Consider the following 16,748-nt stretch of genomic DNA (forward strand, 5'->3'; position numbering starts at 1 on the left):
ATTTTTTTTAATTTGTGTAATTTGTATATTTTATGTACATTTATAGTACACTTAAAGTTATTAGTTCAATTATTTATTTTTCTAGACGTTCTTAAAAAAGGTTGGAATTTTTGAAATATATATTTATTTTATTTATTATATATGGATTTGTGTAATTAAATTATTTAGAAAAATTTTGTTTAGGTTAGATTAGAATAGGTTAAGATATGTTAGTGTAGGTTATGATAGGTTATTATAGAATATCAGGATAAGTTAGAATAGGTTGAGATAGGTTAAGATAGGTTAGAATAGGTTAGAATAAATCAAATTAAGTTAATATGACTAATTTAATTATAAAATACATAAAATTCGTTTAATAAATATAATTAATAAAATATTTATTTATCTGTTATATAAGTTTATGAACATTTATACTATATTAGATTTTATGTAATTAAATTATTTAGAAAAATTTTGTTTTGGGTAGATTAGAATAGGTTAGAAAAGGTTATAATATATTAGGATAGGTTGGGAGATGTTGAGAAAGATTAGAATAGATTAGGATAGGTTGGAATAAATAAAATTAAGTTAATATGATAAATTTTACTATAAAATACTTAAAATTAGTTCAATAAATGTAATTAATAAAATATTTATTAATCTGTTAATAAATATATAATATATTTTTTAGACAAGAACCTATAATTTAATATCCCTTCTTAAATTAAATCCTAATACATTTTTATATACTTAAAATTAATAGTCTAACTATTTATTTTTTTAAATTTGTTTAGGATATATTAGAATATATTAGGATAGGTTAAGATAGGTTAGGATTCCTTTATTAAATTAAATTCAATGTATTAGAATTTTTTATTTTATATAGCTGCATCTTGTGAATTTATACTTTACCTAAAGTACTTAGTACTTCTTTTTAGAAATTTTTTTACAAGTAGTTAGAATTTTAGGAATATATATTTAATGATTTATTATATTTATTATTTGGCTTGTCTCACTTACATTTTTTAGAAAAAGATAGGTTGAAATAGAATAGGTTATGTTAACATAAGTTAAGGTTAGAATAGGTTAGGTTAGGTTACTATAGGTTAGGTTAGTTCATGATAGGTTGGTAAAAGTTAGAATAGGTCAGGATAAGTTAGGAAAGACCAAATTAACTTAGTGTATTAAAATCAATAAATATTTATTAGGTCCTAATACAAATTTATTTATTTTTTTTTTGTCATTTATGTAACTGTATGTTGTATTAACTCTTGTGTGCTTACGTGAAGTATGTTATTAGTAATTTTTTCACGTCTAAAATATGAGAAATAATAATAAGCTTCAAAAATGTTGACCTGCGTTGCTAAAATGTTTTAGAAAAACTATAATTTAACGCTTATATAATATCAAGTTGTATAAAAACAAGACACTAAAACATAAATACCCACATGTATAAATAAAAAGCATACGTAACGCTGTTCATACTTTTGATCCGGGATCAATTAGCAGCTTGTCTTAAAAATGCAGTATTCAATTAATAAAAATTAAAAAATGACTTGTTATTGACTTACATTGAGTCATTGAAGCAACACTTAAAATAGACTCAAATGCAACTTTGATGTTTTATAAACAAAGCACATAAATTTATAAAATATTTTCACCATTTTTTGTAAAATTCACGACCTTCGTCAACGTGAGTAACATTGATGAACAGTAAATTCATCGAACAGCTTTCCTGGACTTGTTCCTGTTTGTTGAATCAATTTAATTATTTATTTAAAATAAATGAGTTTATAATGTTCTTAATTAAATGTCTGAACAAAAAGGATACATCGTGATGGGTTGAACTGAAGGAAAATAATTTAATAACGTGTAATTAATTTAAATATTACACCATGATGTATCAGCGAAAGAATTTGGTAATTTCAGTAATTTAAAACAAGTTTTTAATAATAAATATCATTGTTGTTTTAAAAGTTTTAAACCGATATAAGTGCGTCGAAATGAACTTAATAATTATCAAGTTAGTGTCAAGTTAGATTTGGGGGAATTCGGGGACTTTTACTATTTCAGTAACAACAATATATAATATAAAATTTGTGTAAAATAACAAATAATATATGACGTCAAAAGGGATGAACGTGCGATTTGTAAGTACATACACATTATACTCATCATATCCTATATTTAGCACCATTTGCAGAATCCATTAAGAAAAACTTATCTACCGGATGTTCGCTATTGACAAAAACTCACGATATCCTTAAATACATAATTATCTCATGCGCGTATTATAATTTTTTATAACTTATATTAGACAGATTATCTTTCATGGTATGTTTTTTTTTTTCTGTCTATAATTACTGAACGTTTTAAATTATCATTTAATCTGAAAAAGCGAAAATCTAATCGTGCCAATGTGTAATTATTGAACGTACGTGATTTTTTGTTACCTTCAATTTGGTGTAATCAATTACAGTAAATATTATGTACATTTGTTATGCCAATTTCAGTTCAAGGTGTATCGTGGAAATTTTTGAAAATACCCCAAATTATATTACACTTTTTTATACAAAAATATAGTTATACAAACAGAATATTTTTTATACAAACATCCCAATTGGTTAAGTTAAGACCCACTTTATTAAGACAATTGAAAACTAAAAACTAAAATTTTATATGTAACCCCAATTCACAAATTTATTGTATTAATGCGTTAAAATAAGGTAGAATTGGTTAAAAACAGATTATAATAAGTTAGAATTAGATTATAGTAGGTTAGAATAGGTTAGAATGGGTAAGAATAGGTTAGAATAAGTTATAATAGGTTAGAATAGGTTAGATATAGGTTAGAACAGCTTAGAATAGGTTAGAATGGGTAAGAATAGATTAAAATAGGTTATAATAAGTTAGAATAGATTAGATATAGGTTAGAACAAGTAGAATAGGATAGAACACATGAGATTTTCACAATTTTGGAAATATATATTTAAAAATTTAGTGTGTTAATGATTATAATAAGTTAGAATTAGATTATAATAGGTTAGAATGGGTAAGAATAGGTTAAAATAGGTGATAATAGGTTAGAAGTTGATTATGTTAAGACTCATCCTATTTTTTTAAGACAATTAAAAACTAAAAAATAAAATTTTATATATAACTCCAATTCATCAAACATTTTTCTCTAGAAAAATGGTAGATTTTCTTCATTTTTCGAATTTTGGAAATATATATTTAAAAATTTATTGTGTTAATGGGTTAAAATAAGGTAGAATTGGTTAAAAACAGATTATAATAAGTTAGAATTAGATTATAATAGGTTAGAATAGGTTAGAATGGGTAAGAATAGGTTAAAATAGGTGATAATAGGTTAGAATAGGTTAGATATAGGTTAGAACATCTCAGAATAGGTTAGAATAGGTAAGAATAGGTTAAAATAGGTTAGAATAGATTAGATATAGGTTAGAACAAGTTATAATAGGGTAGAATATGTAAGAACAGGTTACATTTTCTTCATTTTCACAATTTTGGAAATATATATTTAAAAATTTATTGTGTTAATGAGTTAAAATCAGTTAGAATAGGATAAAAACAGATTATAATAAGTTAGAATTAGATTATAATAGGTTAGAATAGGTTAGAATGGGTAAGAATAGGTTAAAATAGATTAGAATAGGTTAGATATAGGTTAGAAAAGGTTAGAATAGGTTAGAACGGGTAAGAATAGGTTAAAATAGGTTATAATAGGTTAAAACAAGTTAGAATAGGGTAGAACACGTAAGAATAGGTTACATTTTGTTCATTTTCACAATTTTGTAAATATATATTTAAAAATTTATTGTTTAATAGGTTAGAATGGGCAAGAATAGGTTAAAATAGGTGATAATAGGTTAAAAGTTGATTAAGTTAAGACCCATCCTATTTTTTTAAGAAAATTAAGAACAAAATTCATAATGTTAATGTTGTCCAGTTGATGATTGACTTTTTTTAATATTATGCATAACAAGAGGTTAGAATAGGTTAAGATAGGTTTATATAATACTAAATTAAATTAAATAACAAATTAATTTAATGTGACAAATTTAACTGCAAACTACAAAAGAAATAATTCAGTACATGTAATTACTAAAATACTAATTAATAAAAATAAAACGTTGTGTATTATCACCAATTCACCAAACATTGCAATCTAGGAAGGTGTTTTGATCATAATATTATTAAGTTTTATAATTACTGTACTTTGTTTTGTCAGTTTCAGTTATGGTATACAAAATTAAAAACAAAATAGAATGTGAAGTAACAAAAAATAAATAAGAAAGAATATTTAATTTAAAAAAAGAAGGAACAAGGATCAAATCATCCAGAGCTTTAGCTAAAAAAAGATAAATTTATTGGGCCTTGAGTAAGAACTGGTATTAACATATCGGCTAATTACTAGTAGGAGGAGCTTCTTCACTGCTCAAATGACGCCTAGCAGGTTCAAGTATAAAAGCAATTTACGAAAACAATTTTTGTGTTATATTTTGTTTGTTTGTGCAAATACACCGACGAGATATGAAGGCTGTGAGTAATTTTATTTTGAATTTAGTTTTATGAAATTACAGTGATTAGTGAACATTTAATGTGTGTTTGTGTTGTGCATGGAATATTCTTAATTGTCATAATATATTTTAATATTAAACTTCAAAAATCATTTTCTGTCTACGTGTTGTTTTAGAAAACTAAATTATATACATCAAAAACAAGTAACAAGTTAGTTAATTAAGTCAATTTGGGTAAAATTTAAATATTTATGTTAATTTTTAATTGGAAAGGATCAAAATTTATTATTTTTTATGGCCAGTTCTCATTATTATTAAGTATACACATAAATGATTAATATTTTATATGAAGAAATTTTTACAAAATTAAAAATGACTTAAACCGGCGCATCCACCAATTATAAAACTTTTGTCCAATGTTTTTTAATAATATTTGAATTAATTAATTTATTTTCTAGGTTATAATTGGAATTGCCCTTTTGGGGCTCGTGTCCTCAGTACCGGTGGGCAACGAATATCTTCCACCCAAAAACGGCTTCTCCTCAGCATCCGTCAACAACCAATACCACTCCGCCACCAACAACAAGTACCTCCCACCGGCCACATCCTACGGAACTCCAGAGGGTGGCGTTTCCGGTGGCTCAAGCTTCTCCGGATCGTTCTCCTCAGGAAACGGTCAAGCTTTCGGTTCCGGAAGCGGACTCGGTGCCGGCTCCGGCAGTGGAGGACACGGTTCCTTCGGAGCATCTGCATCTGGACATGGCCAAGGAGCTGGCGGTTTTGGTGGAGCCTCCGGCATTGGTCACGGATCTGGTTTAGGTGGTGCTGCTCAAGGCGCTGGTGGCCATGGAGGTTTTGGTGCTGGTAATGGAGGTTTTGGCGGAGCCTCTTCTCAAGGTTCCGTTCACGGATCTGGTTTAGGTGGCGCTGCTGGTCATGGAGGATTTGGCGGAGCTGCTTCTCAAGGTTCCGGCCATGGAGGTTACGGTGGAGCTTCCGGAGCCGCAAATGGACAAGGTTTCTCCGGATCTTTCAGTTCATCATCTCACGGAAGTGGTGCTTCCGGTTTAGGACATGGTCAAGGATCCGGTGCTGCCAATGGAGGCTTTGGTGGAGCCGCTTCTCAAGGTTCCGGCCACGGATCTAGTTTAGCTGGTGCTGCTCAAGGCGCCGCTGGCCATGGAGGATTTGGTGCTGGTAATGGAGGCTTTGGTGGAGCCGGATCTCAAGGTTCCGGTCATGGAGGTTACGGTGGAGCCGCTGGAGCCGGAACTGGACAAGGCTACTCTGGATCTTTCAGTTCTTCAGCTCAGGGCCCATCTGGAAGTGGCGCTTTTGGACATGGTCAAGGAACCGGTGCTGCCCAAGGCGCCGCTGGCCATGGAGGATTTGGTGCTGCTAATGGAGGCTTTGGAGGTTACGGTTCATCTGCAAATGGTGGATTCGGTGGAGCTTCCACTTCTGGACATGGTCAGGGCAATGTAGGTTTTGGAGGAGCTTCCGGAACCGGACATGGTTTTGGTGGTTACGGTGCAAGCAAAGCTGGTACCGGTGCCGGATTTGGTGGACAAGTCACTGCCTCCCACGTACAATCGCCAGCTCAATATTCTGGAGTGAACGGCCAATACTCTGGTGCTGGACAACAAGGTCCAGTAGTTCAGATCCTTCGTCTTGAAAACAACAACAACGGTGATGGCAGCTACAACTTCCTTTACGAAACTGAAAACGGCATTAACGCTCAAGAAGAAGGTACCCAAAGAGATGGCACTGTTGCTCAGGGCTCCTTCTCGTACAAAGCTCCCGGTGGCGAACCAATTGCTGTGTCTTACGTGGCTGACGAAAACGGTTTCCAACCAGAAGGTGAACATTTACCAACTCCACCACCAATTCCAAAGGAAATCCTAAAATCGTTGGAACTTAACGCCGCCGATGAAGCCAATGGTATTTCCGACGATGGGTCTTACAACGGAGAGGGCGAAGCCGAAGGACAAGATGCTGGACAATACTCTGGAGGTCAAGGATCTGGTCATTTTGGCGGTGCTGCTGGTGGTAAAGGTGGATATGGTGCTGGTCATATCGGAGGCGGAGCCCAAGGTGGTTACGGAGCTGGTCAACCCCAATTTGGAGGTGCTGCCCAAGGAGCACACTTTGGAGGTGCCCAAGGTGGGTTTGCTCAAGGCCACTCCACCTTTGGAGCTGCTGGTGGTACTCAGGGACACTCTGGAGCTGGAGGCTCAGGAGGTTACCAATATCAAGGCTCAGTGTCTGGTAAACTGGGTGGAGGACTGGGACATGGTTCTGGTTCTGGTACTCAACAGTCCTTTGCAGGAGCTTTCGGAGGTCAAGGTCCTTCCGGCTCAGGTTTTTCATCTTCAGTGTCCAACAAATTGGGTGGAGGATTTGGAGGTAATTCCGGTACTCCCCAACAACCAATTGCCGAAAATGGAGGCTACAAGTACTAATAGATGAATAATTATTTATTAAAAGACAAAATTAAATAAAATAAATTATTTTATACTTCGTATTTTTGTTTTATTATCTCACATCTTTATTCCAGTTAAAGAAAATAGTACGTAACACATTATAAATCAATTCAACTGTGTCTGTTTGAATAATTTTGGCTTGTTGGTTAATTTATGACAGTTATAAAAGTATATTAGTACTTTTAACATAATTAAGCTTTCTCAATGAACTCTCGTATTTTAAAAATGATATAAAATAGCACATTAATTAAAAATAATGATAATTAACACCTTTTTAAAATTTTATTGGTATAAACAGGGTACTTTCACTGAATTGCAGATGAGACATCTTAACATATTATTTATTGTGCTCAGTAAAAAATATTGCTGAAGGCAAATATGCGTAATAAATTATATCATTACATTAATTATCACAGCTTCCAGATAAATTCTCATTAGATGGTACTATTGATGTAATTTTCAACGCAATTTTTTTTAAATTACCCATTCCTGCAATGTGCATTTTATTAATTAAATGCAAGAGGTGACTGCTTTTTTAGCAATACCTCATTTTTGCCATAAAAACAATTTATTTTATCTGCCATCTAAACATGAGATTGGCAGTTTCATAACAGAAACAAATTAGATCTGGTAGCATCAATTAACTGCACAGTTCCTTTCTCTTACATCATTAAGACAATTGACTGCCATATTAAGTTCAACCGATCCTCCATCCAATACTACAATGAAATTATGTCAGATAACACAGATATCACAGATCTACAGAGTGCAAGCTTTTGTTTGGGCCCATACACAAGTGAGACCGTTACGTAAACGTGGTATTGGCCAACGTGGTTTTTTTTCACATCATTCAAAGCGCTAATCCATTTACTTATTCCGAATTAAAATGGACAATTACTTAAGTAAAGAATTGCGTGTTTGGCATGCCCGCCATTGAGTCGTACATTGTTTTCCTATTTGTTTGATTAAGCCTTCTTCAAATGCAAAGTTTGCCACATCTGTCTGCGACTGAGAATGGCCGAAATTGCACATGGTTATTTACTAATGGTTATGATGGGTAGGAAATGAAAAAAGTAGTTGCATCAGCTGTCGTGATCCAATCTATGTCGACACGGATTAATTAGATGAATGGTATAGTTTTACTTGCGATTTTTGGATTATCCAATTACATATAAATAAATTGTTGTTTGGGTTACAAAATGTGGGTTAATATGTGTCCTTGGGAAGTCTTCCTAAAAAGCCTTATTTAGGCTATTTCGTAAAAGGTGAATTTTAAATGTTTTATAGCAGGAAAACATAAGAAACAACATTCAACAAATAATTTCGTGGGAAATATTCATTTTAGAAACAAAATTCTAAAATAATTTTTTTTTTATTAATTATTTGTAATAAAAGAAATATTTTTTATTTAGATTTAGATAATGATTTAATTTATTTGTAGCAAAACGTTGAAATTTATAATTTTACTAATTCTAATATGAATATTTATTTTTTTAGACAAAAGCTTTAATTGTTTGTAATAAAACCTTTAAATATTCACTGGTTTTAACAAAACAATTGATTTAATTTTAATTTGAATTATTTTCTGGTAAAATTTATTAAAAAATCTTTAAATTTACTAGTTCTAATAAAATAAATGGTTTTATTTAGATAAATGCTTTATATAGTTTTAGTAAAACCTTTAAATTCTTATTGGATGTAACAAAACAATTAATTTTATAAAAAATACACATTTTTAGTAGTTTTGTAGTAAAATCTATCCAAAAAATTGTTAAATTTACTAGTTTTAATAATAGGATTTATTTTTTTAAGTAAAAGCTTTAATTATTTGTAGTAAAACCTTCAAATTGTTTACTATTTTTGACAAAACAATTGATTTAATTTTATTTTTCATTATTTTTTAGTAAAATTTATCAAAAAAATCTTTAAATTTACTAGTTCTAATAAAAGAAAAGGTTTTATTTTTACAGAAGTTTTAAATATTTGTAGAAAAACCTTCAAATTTTTAGTGGATGTAACAAAACAACGAATTTTATAAAAAATACTATTTTTTATTTATTTTGTACTAAAATCTATGAAAAAATCTTTAAATTTACTAGTTCTAATATAAATATTTATTTTTTAACATAAATGCTTTAATTATTTGTAGTAAAACCTTCAAATATTTACTGATTGTAACAAAACAATTGATTGAATTTTAATTTTAATTATTTTCTAGTAAAATCTATCAAAAAAATCTTTAAATTTTCTAGTTCTAATAAAAGAAATGATTTTATTTTGACAAATGTTTTCAATATTTGTAGAAAAATCTTCAAATTTCTGGTGGATAAAATAAAAAAACGAATTTTATAAAAAATACTATTTTTTATTTATTTTGTAGTAAAATTTATGAAAAAAACTGTAAATTTACTATTTCTAATACAAAAATTTATTTTTCTAGGTAAATGATTTAATTATTTGTAGTGAAACCTTCAAATATTTAGTGGTTGTAACAAAACAATTGATTTAATCTAAATTTTAATTATTTTTTAGTAAAATCTATCAAAAAACAAAAAAAATCTTTAAATTTACTAGTTCTAATAAAAGAAATGGTTTTATTTTGACAAAAGTTTTAAATATTTGTAGAAAAACTTTCAAATTTTTTAGTGGATGTTACAAAACAACGAATTTTATAAAAAATACTACTTTTTATTTACTTTGTAGTAAAATCTATGAAAAAATCTTTAAATTTACTAGTTCTAATAAAAGAAATAGTTTTATTTTTCCAAATGTTTTAAATATTTGTAGAAACACCTTCAAATTTTTAGTGGATGTAACAAAACAACGAATTTTATAAAAAATACTATAAATTTACTAGTTCTAATATAAAGATTTATTTTTTTAGACAAATGCTTTAATTGTTTGTAGTAAAACCTTAAAATATTTATTAGTTGTAACAAAACAATTAATTTAATTTTAATTTTAATTATTTTTTAGTAAAATCTGTCAAAAAAATCTTTAAATTTACTAGTCTTAATAAAAGAAATGGTTTTATTTTTATAAATTTTTTAATTATTTATAGAAAAACCTTCAAATTTATAGTGGATGTAACAAAACAACGAATTTTATAAAAAATACTATTTTTTATTTATTTTGTAGTAAAATTTATGAAAAAATTTTTAAATTTACTGGATCTAATATAAATATTTATTTTTTTACATAAATGCTTTAAGTATTTGTAGTAAATCCTTAAAATATTTATTGGTTGTAACAAAACAATTGATTTAATTTTAATATTAATTAGTTTTTAGTAAAATCTAACAAAAAAATCTTTAAATTTACTAGTCCTAATAAAAGAAATGGTTTTATTTTTATAAATTTTTTAATTATTTGTAGAAAAACCTTCAAATTTTTAGTGAATGTAACAAAACAACGAATTTTATAAATAAAACACATGAGTGTTGTTACTTTGTAGTAAAATCTATTAAAAAAATTATTAAATTTACTTGTACTAATAAAAGAAAAGATTTTATTTAGACAAATGTTTTTATTATTTATAGTAAAACATTCAAATGTTTAATAGTTGTAATAAAACAATTAATCTAATTTGATGTTTAATTATTCTTAAGTAAAATCTATAAAAAATCTTTACTAGTTCTAATAAAAGAAATAATTAGTTAGTTATAATGTTTTAAAATTTATAATGTATTTTAATTATTTAAATAAAAAAATAAGTAAAATTTAAAAAATGATTATTAATAATTAATTTAAAATCCATTTGTTATAATGTCTAAAAATCTTTGTTTTTTATTGACATCTTATATATAAAATAAGATGTTTGTTCACTTTGATATTAATTGTTAGTAAATTTGTTTTATTTGTAATATATTGTACAAACATATTTAATTATAGTTTAAGATTTAAAAAGCAACAGCTTAATATGGATATTGACTAGAAAACGTCAATCACTAATACAAGAATATTCAAAAGACCTTTTTTTTCCTTACCAATCACGCATGAACAATTAAACAGCAATAAATAATCCCAAAAACACCAATTATTCATGTTCAGTCAAGAATTATGAAACATACGTATTTAAAAATAATTAGCATCAAAATCGTAATAAACTATTTCGTAATATTGTCTGCAATTGCTCGTTAAATAATCCATATAAATATCAAAATCGTTGCATGATGGGACCATAATTAGTAGTCCCGAATGTACGTTTGACCTTGGCCATTGATGATCTGGTTCATCTTGTATGGCCGAGGAACATCTTCATTTTAGTGGGAGACTTCACTATAAAAGTATATTGCCGAATCTATGAATGCATCAAACACACACATTCACTTCAATATGAAACAAGTAAGTAAAAAAGTGCTTTTGTTGCTGTAACGGATTGTGCAAAGAAAAAAATTGTTGGTTGTGAACCGTGGGAATACGTGAAATTGGTGCTGAATTATTTTAGTTAAAGTCTTGGTGTTAAATTTCAGGTAGTTCTGGCTTTGGCCCTTTTCGGCATTGCGGCCTGCGCCCGCTTGGAGAACAAGTACCTCCCAGCTAACCAGGGTGGCAGAGGTTACACCGAAGGAGGAGCCGCCTTCGCCCCTAAACCGTCTGGCCAATATGGCGCCCCATCTGGTCCAGCTGCTGGACAATTCGGTGGATCTGGAGCCGGTCAATACTCCGGAGCTGCTGCTGGTCAATTCGCTGGTCAACACGGTGATGCTTCAGGTCAATACAACGGTGCTGGACAACACGGTGGAGCTTCTGGTCAATACAACGGTGCTGGACAACATGGTGGTGCTGCTGGCCCACATCCTGGTGCTCAAATCCCCATCTTGCGTTATGAAAACAACAACAACGGTGATGGTACCTACAACTATTTGTACGAAACTGGGGATGGCATCAACGCCCAAGAACAAGGAACCGGTGGCGTAGGCGCAGAAGGTGGCTTCTCCTACACCTCCCCCGAAGGACAACTCATCCAAATCACTTACACCGCTGACGAACACGGCTTCCACCCACAAGGCGACCACCTCCCAACTCCACCACCAATTCCAGAGGAAATCCTCAAGTCCATCGAGTTCAACAAGGCCGAAGCCGCCCGCGGTGAAAACCAGGAAGGAGCCTACAACGAAGCCGAACACGGCGAAGGTACCACTTAGTTTTCTTTGGTGGTTGAACAAGTAATCTCATTAATGTTTTCAGGAGCCTACAACGACGGCCCGAAACCCCAATACGGTGCCCCAGCTGCCCCAGCCGCCGCTAAACCGTTCGGAGGACCAGCTTTCGGTGCCCCAGCTGCCGCCAAACCCTTCGGAGGACCAGCTTTCGGTGCTCCAGCCGCTCCAAGGCCTTTCGGCGCCGCTGGTCCAAAGCCACAGTACGGTGCTCCAGCTCAGCAAGGCCAAGACAACAACGGCGGATACAGATACTAAGGAGTGCCATTTTGTATTATATGACTGTTTGAATCAAACGGTTTTTATAATAACTCTTGTACATATGTATATTTTTATAAATAAATAAAAAGTCATTTTTAATACGTCTTTTGTTTTATTTGTGTTTCAAAATTTAGAAGCAATTAAAAAATTAAATATTGAAATTTTAATATTTGAAGAAAATTAAAGTGAACATTTAACCTAAAATATCTCAGAAAAGACTGTGGTAATCAAAATTAATCAAAAGTACATTTTTCTTTCAAATTGTGCAAAGAATATGACTAACTCAATAGTTTTAAAAAATATTCAGTGGCGTAGAAAATAAGGTGAAAATAATAGGACAACCCTCACAAAATATACATTAAAACATTATTTTTTATTCACATTTCCGTAACTTTGACGTTTAAATTTGATATTATCCTAAAATATGTACCTACAAAACAACATAAAAAAATATTTGTATAATGATACAGTGGCGTAGATTCAGAGGGTTATCTTCTTTTTCTCACCTTATTATCCTCCTTGCTGAATATTTTTTAAAACTGTTAAGTTTTTCACATTCTTTGTATAATTTAGAAGAAAAAAGGTACTCTTAATTATTGTTGATTAAAGCAGCCGTTTTTAAGATATTTGCGTTTTAATATTTAAAGAAAATTAAAGTGAACATTAAATCCGAAATATCTCAGAAAGGGCTGTGATAATCAAAATTAATCAAGAGTACATTTTTCTTCCAAATTATGCAAATAATATGAAAAACTTAATAATTTTAAAAAATATTCAGTAGCGTAGAAAATAGGGTGGAAAGGGAGGAGAACCCCTCTAGAATCTACGCCACTGTAACAATGTGGGAAAAAATTATTACATTGAACTGTAGGCATTTAATTTAGGATAATACATACCAAATTTAAACATTATTGGAGTAAAATTAACGGAAATATGAGCCAAAAACCATTTATGAAATTTAAATTTGAATGGCAATATTTCCTTCAGGAGAAACTTCAGAAAAAAAAAAATATTTAAAATTTATTCATTATTGGACGTATCCTAACTGCTCCTAAATTTTAAAATTAATGACCAACATGTATATATGTGTATATTTATTTTGATATTAATCAATTTTGATTGATTGATTTCAATGATTATAATTTTTATTTATTAATATAAAGTAATATTATAAGCAATTTACTGAATTATAAAATATATTGTTTATATTTAGGGTTAAAATTTACAAAATTGTTTTAACCCTGTTATAATTTTAATCTTAGACTCTTTTAATAATAAACTTTAATGTATAATAATTTGTCTTCATTTTATATTTTTTTAATAAAGCTGATTATAATTAGTTTTGTAATAAATTTAATAAATAAATTATTAAAAAATATATTTGTCTGATTTATTAAATAATTTAAGCTCTTGTTAATAATTATAATTGATAATTATTAAAGTAATTCTTGATGATTTTATAAATTTAATATCAAATTTATCAAATGATTTATTAATAACTAATAAGACCATATTTATAAAAAATGATTTATTACATACAAAATATTTACAAAAATATATTAAAAAGGACTGCTAAGAACACTTATGGCACATTCGTCTAGTATCTGTATCCACCGTTATTTTGTTGAGCTGGAGCTCCATACTGTGGCCTGGGAGCACCGAAGGAAGCCCCTCCGAAAGCTTGAGGAGCTGGTGCACCGTATTGAGCCTTTGGACCTTCGTTGTAAGAACCTAAAACAAGTGTGTTTCACTCTGGTAACTACATAATAGTTTGCTTACCTTCATTGTAGGCACCTTCTTGGTATTCACCACGAGCAGCAGCGGCCTTGTTCAGCTCAATAGACCTCAAAATGGCTTCGGGGATTGGTGGTGGGGTTGGAAGATGGGCTCCTTGTGGGTGGAAGCCGTTTTCGTCGGCGGTGTAGCTGACTTGAATTTGTTGTCCCTCGGGGGAAGTGTAGGAGAAGCCGCCTTCAGCTCCTACACCACCTTTTCCTTGTTCTTGGGCGTTGATGCCGTCCCCAGTTTCGTACAGATAGTTGTAGGTGCCATCACCGTTGTTGTTGTTTTCCAAACGCAAGATGGGAATCTGAGCACCAGGATGTTGACCATTGTATTGTCCAACACCGGAGTATTGGCCAGCACCAGCACCGTCGTAGTGTCCGGAAGCACCGGAGTATTGTCCGGCTGCTGAGCCAGCGAAATGTCCGGCACCAGAACCGGAGTATTGTCCGGCTGCTGAGCCACCGAAATGTCCGGCACCAGAACCGGAGTATTGTCCGGCTGCTGATCCACCAAAGTGCCCAGCACCAGACAGTCCAGACGGTGCACTGTACAAACCGGAAGGTTTAGGAGCAAATGCAGCACCAGCCCCGTTGGAGTAGCCCCTACCCCCTTGATTAGGAGGCAGATATTTGTTTTCCAGGCGGCCGCAGGCCGCAAATCCGAAAAGGGCCAAAGCCACGATTACCTGCACACATAATTCACAGTTAAATTAATTGTAAACACTAATTGCACATTAAACTTACTCGGTTCATGGTTAATGAATGGAATGTGTAATGAGTCTGGTGCATATGAAGATTGGTGGTTGGCTTATATAGTCGCGTCTCCCACCTTAATGAAGACGAATTTAAGATATGCAAGATGAACCAGATTTTAATGGCCAAGGTTAGCACATATTTGGGTTTACTTACTGTGGTATTGTCTAATGCAGAAAATTATAATTTACTTACACTTTCTTTAATTAAAGCACTTTAATGTATTTAAATGATTAATTTATTATTTTGATGATGATTTCATGGTTATTCATATACTTTAAATTTTGTTTAATTAGTAGAAATTAGTTCAAATTGAATACACAAAGAGAGTTCAGTCGTTGATTATTATATATATATGATATAATAAATGAAAATGGGTTTTGTAAGATAATAAACTTATGCATAATAAAATGTCAATGTTAATGTCAATAATACGATTAAAGTTAATAAACACTAAATAACCAGTACTGACAGATTTTAATACTAAAATGTTCAATAAAATTTACACATACTTATATGGATTAATTAATTTTTATAGTTACAATGGATTATTTTTATTAACAACATTTCTTAATGTTTTGTAGGATTCCATTACAGTTTAGTTATTTATTGTAATAAGGCAAAGTTTGCTTAAATAGAAATATAATTTTGGTTTAAATTGAACAAAAATTATTTAGAAATAAAACTCTTCCCTTTTTAATTTTTATGTTTATCTTTCACAATTATTTTACTACCATCAGTTTAAACAAATCTCATTTTACATTGGATCCAGAAATTGAGATGGTAATAACAGTTGAAGACCAAAACAAATACATTTTTAATGAAAAATTGTTTTCTTGTAACAAAAAAATATTACCAAGGTTTCTATTTATTATTAATTCATTCAACGTACATAAATAAAACTATATTTTATATAATATTCTTATTAACATTATGATCACATCTAATATTTGCATCCACAACTATTTCCTGATGTTGATGGCATATAGGTACATTGGACAGTACTTCCAAAAGAAGGTTTAAAAGCACTTGGTGCTCTAAATACTGATTTTAGAGCAACTGGAAGATCAAATTGTTGTTGAGGAACACCAGAGATGGGTCTTAAAGGATTGAAAGGTTTCTTCCCTGACCTACCTGACTGCTAAGTTCAATAGATTTCAGGATAGCTTCTGAAATTAGTGGTGAAGATGTCAAATTTGTACCATAATGATCAAAAACTAACACAGGCTTTTTGATTAATACCTACAAAAGAAGGTTGGAAGCACTTGGTGTTCTAAATACTTGCTTTGAAGCAACTGGAGCCTCATATTGTTGTCGAAGACATCCAAAAGAAGTTTTGAAAGGACTTGGTGCTCTAAATACTGATTTTGGAGCAATTGGAATACCATATTCTTGTTGAAGAGTACCATAGTTATGTTTTAGAGGATTGTACTGCTCTTTTCGGTTTCTTGCTTGATCTACTTGACTATTAAGTCCAAAAGATTTCAGGATATCTTCTGAAATCAGCGGTGAAGTTGTCAAATTTATACCTTAATGATCGAAAACTAACACAGACTCGTTGATTAATACCTCCAAAACAAGGTTGGAAGCACTTGGTGTTCTAAATACTAGCTTTGAAGCAACTGGAGCCTCATATTGTTGTCGAAGACATCCAAAAGAAGGTTTGAAAGGACTTGGTGCTCTAAATACTGATTTTGGAGCAATTGGAATACCATATTCTTGTTGAGGAGCACCATAGTTATGTTTTAGAGGATTGTACTGCTCTTTTCGGTTTCTTCCTTGATC

The 16,748-nt window shown here is 30.7% G+C and overlaps 3 protein-coding genes across 3 annotated transcripts; 2 read left to right on the forward strand and 1 right to left on the reverse strand.

Moving 5' to 3' along the window:
- Positions 1 to 4,528: 4,528 nt before the first annotated feature.
- Positions 4,529 to 7,042, forward strand: LOC109606977 (uncharacterized). The gene is made up of 2 exons (XM_020023496.2): positions 4,529 to 4,542; positions 4,979 to 7,042. Exons 1-2 carry the CDS (start codon positions 4,534 to 4,536, stop codon positions 6,980 to 6,982), a joined length of 2,013 nt encoding a protein of 670 aa, XP_019879055.2. The 5' UTR covers positions 4,529 to 4,533; the 3' UTR covers positions 6,983 to 7,042.
- Positions 7,043 to 11,338: 4,296 nt separating this feature from the next.
- Positions 11,339 to 12,508, forward strand: LOC109605755 (pupal cuticle protein 20-like). The gene is made up of 3 exons (XM_020022344.2): positions 11,339 to 11,347; positions 11,476 to 12,139; positions 12,194 to 12,508. The coding sequence occupies exons 1-3, from the start codon at positions 11,339 to 11,341 to the stop codon at positions 12,421 to 12,423; spliced, it is 903 nt and encodes a 300-aa protein (XP_019877903.2). The 3' UTR covers positions 12,424 to 12,508.
- Positions 12,509 to 13,971: 1,463 nt separating this feature from the next.
- Positions 13,972 to 15,280, reverse strand: LOC109605756 (pupal cuticle protein 20-like). The gene is made up of 3 exons (XM_020022345.2): positions 14,955 to 15,280; positions 14,206 to 14,896; positions 13,972 to 14,157 (listed from the first exon to the last, which is right to left on the reverse strand). The coding sequence occupies exons 1-3, from the start codon at positions 14,997 to 14,999 to the stop codon at positions 14,024 to 14,026; spliced, it is 870 nt and encodes a 289-aa protein (XP_019877904.2). The 5' UTR covers positions 15,000 to 15,280; the 3' UTR covers positions 13,972 to 14,023.
- Positions 15,281 to 16,748: the final 1,468 nt, after the last annotated feature.

The sequence above is a fragment of the Aethina tumida genome, chromosome 2 (assembly GCF_024364675.1).
Source record: "Aethina tumida isolate Nest 87 chromosome 2, icAetTumi1.1, whole genome shotgun sequence".
Taxonomy (NCBI): Eukaryota; Metazoa; Arthropoda; class Insecta; order Coleoptera; family Nitidulidae; genus Aethina; species Aethina tumida.